The following is a 6,000-nucleotide window of genomic DNA, read 5'->3' on the forward strand; positions in this document are numbered from 1 at the left end:
TGTTTCCTTCTATATCATTTCTCTCTGTTTTCATTACTCCTTATGGGCCCAGCTGTGCTGGTATCATACACACTGGAAAAAGCTGCAGTGTGGAGGTACACCACTTTGAGGAAAGCTCTTAGAAACAGCACACCTGAGGGAGGCAAAACGCTTCAGTGACACCCTGCCACTTGCCTGGGAGCTATGCAGAGACCTGGGAAGGTCCTGGCGTCACATCTGCTCAGTGGTAAAGGTCCTACACCCTTAGCTCCCCTCTCGCACATCTGGCATAAAAAGGCAGGAAACTGGCATCCCCCAGGCATAGCCCCTCCAACTCCGCATGGTGCTGAACCAGTCACAGTCTGAACCAAAGGCTCTATATGTTCCTCCTGCACACATGTAACCCACCGGTGTGATCTGTCACCACTCTCAGAGAGTTCTCCCTATTCACTCAGAGCACATCTGTCAGACCAGTTGCAAGTCACCTCTTATCAAACATTCAACTCACCACTTTTCCAAGCTGGCCTGCTATCCTGCCTGCCGCAGGTTTCATCTTTGTGCACACCCTGTCCTGCTGATGGGGGGCTACATCAGAGCACTGGGTTTGTTACACGCCAGGAGAGGAGAGAAGCAGGGAAGCAATTATAATGGAATGGAGGAAGAGGAATTGTAAGAGGAAGGACTGATGCTGAGAGACAGGAAAAGACTACAAGCCTGATCCAATTAATTAACATAATTAATGTCATTATTTTCCTCCTCTGATTTAAGTATTCAATACAGAAATCATGCTTACTCGTAAGAGTCTCAGATAAAAGTCTCCAGATACAGTAGGCAAGATTATGTACTGTTGTAACAGTATTCCCGTATAGGTCCATCAATTTGTGTTAAGTAAGAACCCCATGGATTCCTTCCTCTCCATTTATTTCTGGAAAGAGCTCACCTGCCTCTTCTCTCAGCAGCTGAGCTGTGCTTCTGCTTTTACTAAAGGTTTGCAAGAAGTTCAGGTTGTCTTTGTTTATTTCTGAGGAATTCAATCCAATACCAAGCTACAAACAACAGTACCAGCCACTGTGCATATGTACAGTAATGAACATCAGCCTGAGGACAACCACCTGCATGCACAAATCCAGGTACAAATTGGTATGTGGTATTACAAGATAACTGAGCAGCTTTAACATAGGATTTTCTAAGTTACCGGCAAGCCCAAAAAATTTTTTAAAAAAACCCCAACCGTCACAGGTCAGCCTGAAAATTCTTCAGAATTTTTATAGAACTGCAAAGACCAACACATTTCAGGGAGTGTTGAACTATAACATTGCATGTCAAAACTAAACATTTGATACTAAGTCATGTTTTGAGATTTTTAAATAAAGACTTAAGATTTTTGAATAAAAGACTTCTCTGAGCAAAAGTTTGAATTAAACAAAAACGTTAAAACAACTAGACTCGTTTGAATGTCTCAATATGATCTAACTGGTGCACACACAAAACAAACCTCCATACATAACAGCTCAAAACCTAGACCACTTCATAAAGCATTTTTCACTAAAATTATTTCAAGATGAAAATATCTCTCCACTCTAGCCACAGACTTCCCAGATGCACTTCTACGCAGCAGCACAGCCAGCGTGCGCCCCATCACACATACAGGCAGGCTGAGGACAGGGACCCTCCTGTGTATCTGTTTAGGACTCTGCAGGGTGGGAGAGGAACGCTTTTGAAACGCCACTGGAGAGGGGCATCCTTTTCTCCAACTTTGATCTTATGGACTAATTAGAAACCGTGAAACCACGTAACACTGACAGTGAGATGGATTTCTCCTGTGGCTGTTCACAAGACGACGTCTTCAGCTCTAAAGTAACAGTACATACGGCTCACTACCTGATTTCTTCCTCCTCCACCTTAGTCCTCCCTCTTGATGTAGTTTACAAATCCCCAACGTTGATCTGCATGTGCTCCCTTACTGTGGGATGCCCATATATCTGTTCTGTCCTTTTCCACTGTATTTCAAAGGGTCCTCAGCTTTGTAATGTCTGTGACTTGAACTGTTTTTTTTTTATTTCAAGGCATCTGCCCAATATTTGACTTTCAGTGGCGGTCATAGTGCCTTGAATTATATATCTGGACTGGACACAGTATTGGTGGATATGCTGTCATATGCATAGTAAAGAACTACAGACCTAACTCCTATGACAAATTTTAAGGATCATTTGGTGCGGTCCTCGTTGTAACTATTTAAGTGAAAATACTGAAACCAGTTGAAAAGTACTAAAAACTGAATACTGAAAGTACTGAAAGCACCTGTGTGTTACTTTAACTGAGTGGAGATAGGCACAAGAAAAAGAAAATAAGAGATAAACTCTTCAATGAAGAGGCAAAAGAGAATATAGGGCCCCATCCCTTCCACTCTTGGCATGCTCTCCTCTAGACAGACAAAGGGATACACAAAGCAGTAAAGGTTTGTCTAAGTGAGATAGATGCTCTGGTTTATTTCAGGTTGACTTACAACAAAATGAGGTACTCCTACACAAGTATCTTCATGCATGTATGGACTGATTAAATTTAAACCAGCCAATACTCACTCTATAAAACAGGCCAGTTTGGTTTTGAGAGGCAGAGAAACCCAGAGAGAGGAAGAAAACCTTCAGGGCTTCTGAAAACAGTTTGTTAGACAAATGCATGGAGGAAGTAGCATGCAGCAACAGGGCATTCACCGTTGCCATGCTGATATACCATTCCACAAACAAACAAACAGAAGGCTGGCTGTCTTACTCCTAAACCTGCCACCAACCTCCCCATGCCCCTCTGCTTTAGAAAGGATTCAACAAAACCCAAAACCATAACTATTCCTCAGGCTGAAATTAAACGTAAGATATCCTATTCTGTGACAGCTCCACTACAAGTACTGGAAAGGGCTGTAAAGAAAGACTTGAGAAAATGGCTCTATTAATATTATCTCAGGAACTGTGGATATACTCAATAGCTAAAACTCTCAACAATGACATAAAGATGACTGCACTTTTGGAAAGGTGTTTGAGGTTTGCCCAGGACATATGTTGTGCTGTAATTTTGCAGACAGATTGGACTCTGCACCCAAAGGAAAGAGCATGACATCTGGTCAAGCACCACCCTGTTTTTCAGAGGAGTAAAAGGACTGACCTACCCCCTCAATCAAGCTGAAGTATTCAAAGGAAGATCATCCAATATGAAGACTCAAAGCAAGGCTGGTGCTTAAAATAAAAATAAAATTCTCCCACACATTCATTTGGTGGCTTTTTTCACCTTCTTCCCAGCCATCTCCTGAGACTAGTGTGCAACCTCAGCCTCTGAATGACTGCAAAGTTGTTTGACACTGAACAAGGCACATTTGTGCACTGAGTCCTTTTTGGGTTTTTTTGTTGGTAGTTTTGGGGTTCTTTTTCTGAGGGTTTTTTTCTGCTGTTCTCTACAACTTTCTGAATTTTCTCATAGAGTCTTAATTTTTGCACCAAAAGGAGTTCCGACCTCCACCGTGCTTTAGTGTGTCAAAATTTTTCAATGGATGAGAACTCTGAAATTTTCCTTTTAGGATACAGCTCATTAGAAAGGCATATGCCAGGCAGTTAAAACAAGAGAAAAGCAGACCTGTAAATTCCCTCATCACCAAGACCTCGGGCTTTCCAAATAAAGAAGGAAATGTAAAGCCACACTGAGATTATGCTCCCGGAAAACTTCCTCAGTGGAAACACAAGTGGCTTTTAAAATAGTTGACTGCAGAGTCTGAGAGCTGACCATAAGAACCCAGTGAGACAAGCAATCCCGATGTGAAGATTGTGACAGCAGCTACACAGTTAAATGCTCATGCATCCAAGTCTCTCCCTGGGTGATTGAGATTATTTTTGGCAGAAGATTGGACAGAGATTGTAAAATGTACATTTGTTTTCATTTAGCTCTTTACTTGCTCTCTCTGAAACACCTTTTTTTATCTCTGTCCTAATACAGTCATGCTTCCAACCACAGACTGGGAGATACAGCAAATATAATGACTATTCCTTACACTAACCTTACTTGCATGTTGAAAGTCACTCCACTAAAAACATTGGGATGATACTTAGCAGCTCTTGATGAGACCACATGCCATGAGAACTGAGGCTGTGGGGACACACAGCTCTGCTTGCCCAGTGACCCTCTGATGGTAAAGCAACCTCCTCCCAATAGGAATAACAGGCCAGAAAAAGTCAGGAAACCAAAAGCTCTGAGCTATGCTTTGGCATTCAATTGTAAATAGAACTAAACAATGAAACCTGCTTAAAAACTGATGTCCCAGCCTGTCTTCATATAAAAGAAAATACATACTGATTCAGCATTTAGCCAGAGATAGAGAATTTAACTGCACTAGCAAGAGCAAGCTGTAGCACCAACAACCTGTTTGCCTTACCTCCTTCCCTGCCTGGGAGTAATATGATTTGTTACACTGAGAAATACAGAAGTGTCTCCTGATCCTTCTATAAGGACCAAGATGACATCCCTGTCTCTGCACTGTGGGCATTATTATAACTTCAATCTCTGAGAAGTTCAGCATGTCCTGATACAGCTTTTTCTCTCCTAATCTTCATAATGAATTTGCTTGCCGCTGTGCACATATAGCAAACGTGACCCGCTCCTACTTTCTTCCATCGTTGCTTGTGGGCATGCTGCCGCTTCCCAACTTCTCTCCTGTTACTGCAGCTTCCCTCCTAACATCTCCCTCCCTTCTTTCCTTCTGTTATTTCATTCCTCTTTCTGCATTTCAGAACCAAAGCTGACAATGACAAACAGACCAGCAAAAAGATTCCTTTCAAAACTCAGCTTGAGCACCCCTCTCTAGGAGGGAGCTCCTAACTCCATCTTTCATAGTCCCGATACCTTCTCCCTCATCTCTCTCCTTAGACAAAGCACCTTCTCCAAACTACACCTTTTCTTGTAAGCAACCTTCACTACTCCTGAAGCATTACTTTCACCCACCTCTCCAAAACAGTCCCAGAGAAAGCAATCCAGTAATCAGAGAAGCAAAACGGTCCTGAGGTATAGCGGTTATTTTCCTGCTGAGCCCTTGTACAATGACAGCGCCTGCTTCCAGCCTAAGAGCCTCGGGCAGCAGCAGCCTTCCTAAAACTACGAATCACCTATTCATTTCAGTGAACAAAATTTACTTCGAATCAATAACCATCAAGATTTATCTTCCCACATGTCACCCACCTTCTATGCTAGTACTTTCTGCCCCCTCTCCTTTTTTTCCCCTGTTTTGAAAAGAATGTTTTACTGGCTTTAAAGGTTAAAAGGAAGGGGCAATGAAAGAAGTCTGAGTCCCTGGGCATAAGAGAGAGTTTGCACCGTAAGGAGATGAGGGGAAAAAAAAATAAGTTCCTTACCCACTGTGATGACCCACAGCACCAGCTGCGGGAGCCGGTTCATGGCTCTGCGGGGCGCGGGCAGGTCCCGGCCGGGTGCGCGGCTCTGAAGGGGACGTGCCCGGCTCTTCCTGAGGGCTCTGCAGAGCTCTGAGACTGGGCTCGGGCTCCTGCTGCCTTGGAGGAGAATTCCCACCTCCTGCTCGGCAAGGCTCGCACGGGTCCTAGAGCCACCCTCCCTCCCTTCCTCCCTTCCCTCCTCCTCCTCTTTTGCATACCGCTCCCGCACGATCAGCAAATTCATAAGGCAGTTCCTTCAGACGTGAACACATCCATCTATAAATTTTTTAGGCATTAGTATTCACTAGAAAGAGCTGAATTCAGCATCTTACTGGGTTGTTCCCCCTTCTCAGTCTTCCCTTGCAGCTGCCTCAATGACACACATGAGACACATGCACTGCCCGGACCAAACTCAGCTTGTATTTAAGATGATAGAAAAGATTCCCTTGTCCTGGAAGTCCTTTCACTGACTGCCCTGAAAGAGAAATCCGACCTATTTACACACCTAGATACCCACCTTCCTTTCCTTAACTTCACTTACTACTACCTAACTCCTGAGCAAGACAGCCTCAGTTGGTGAGACATGCAACAG

General features: G+C 43.6%; 1 protein-coding gene across 1 annotated transcript in view; it reads right to left on the reverse strand.

The window, feature by feature from the left end:
• The window catches only part of LTK (leukocyte receptor tyrosine kinase), a 103,057-nt gene extending 97,583 nt beyond the window's left edge, over positions 1-5,474 (reverse strand). Inside the window, exon 1 of the mRNA XM_074824151.1 lies at positions 5,370-5,474. Coding sequence (XP_074680252.1) covers positions 5,370-5,412 — 43 coding nt within the window. The 5' untranslated portion in view covers positions 5,413-5,474. The remainder of the gene's footprint in view (positions 1-5,369) is intronic.
• Between the last annotated feature and the right edge of the window lie 526 nt (positions 5,475-6,000).

This window comes from Strix aluco, chromosome 4 (genome assembly GCF_031877795.1).
Source record: "Strix aluco isolate bStrAlu1 chromosome 4, bStrAlu1.hap1, whole genome shotgun sequence".
Classification (NCBI taxonomy): Eukaryota; Metazoa; Chordata; class Aves; order Strigiformes; family Strigidae; genus Strix; species Strix aluco.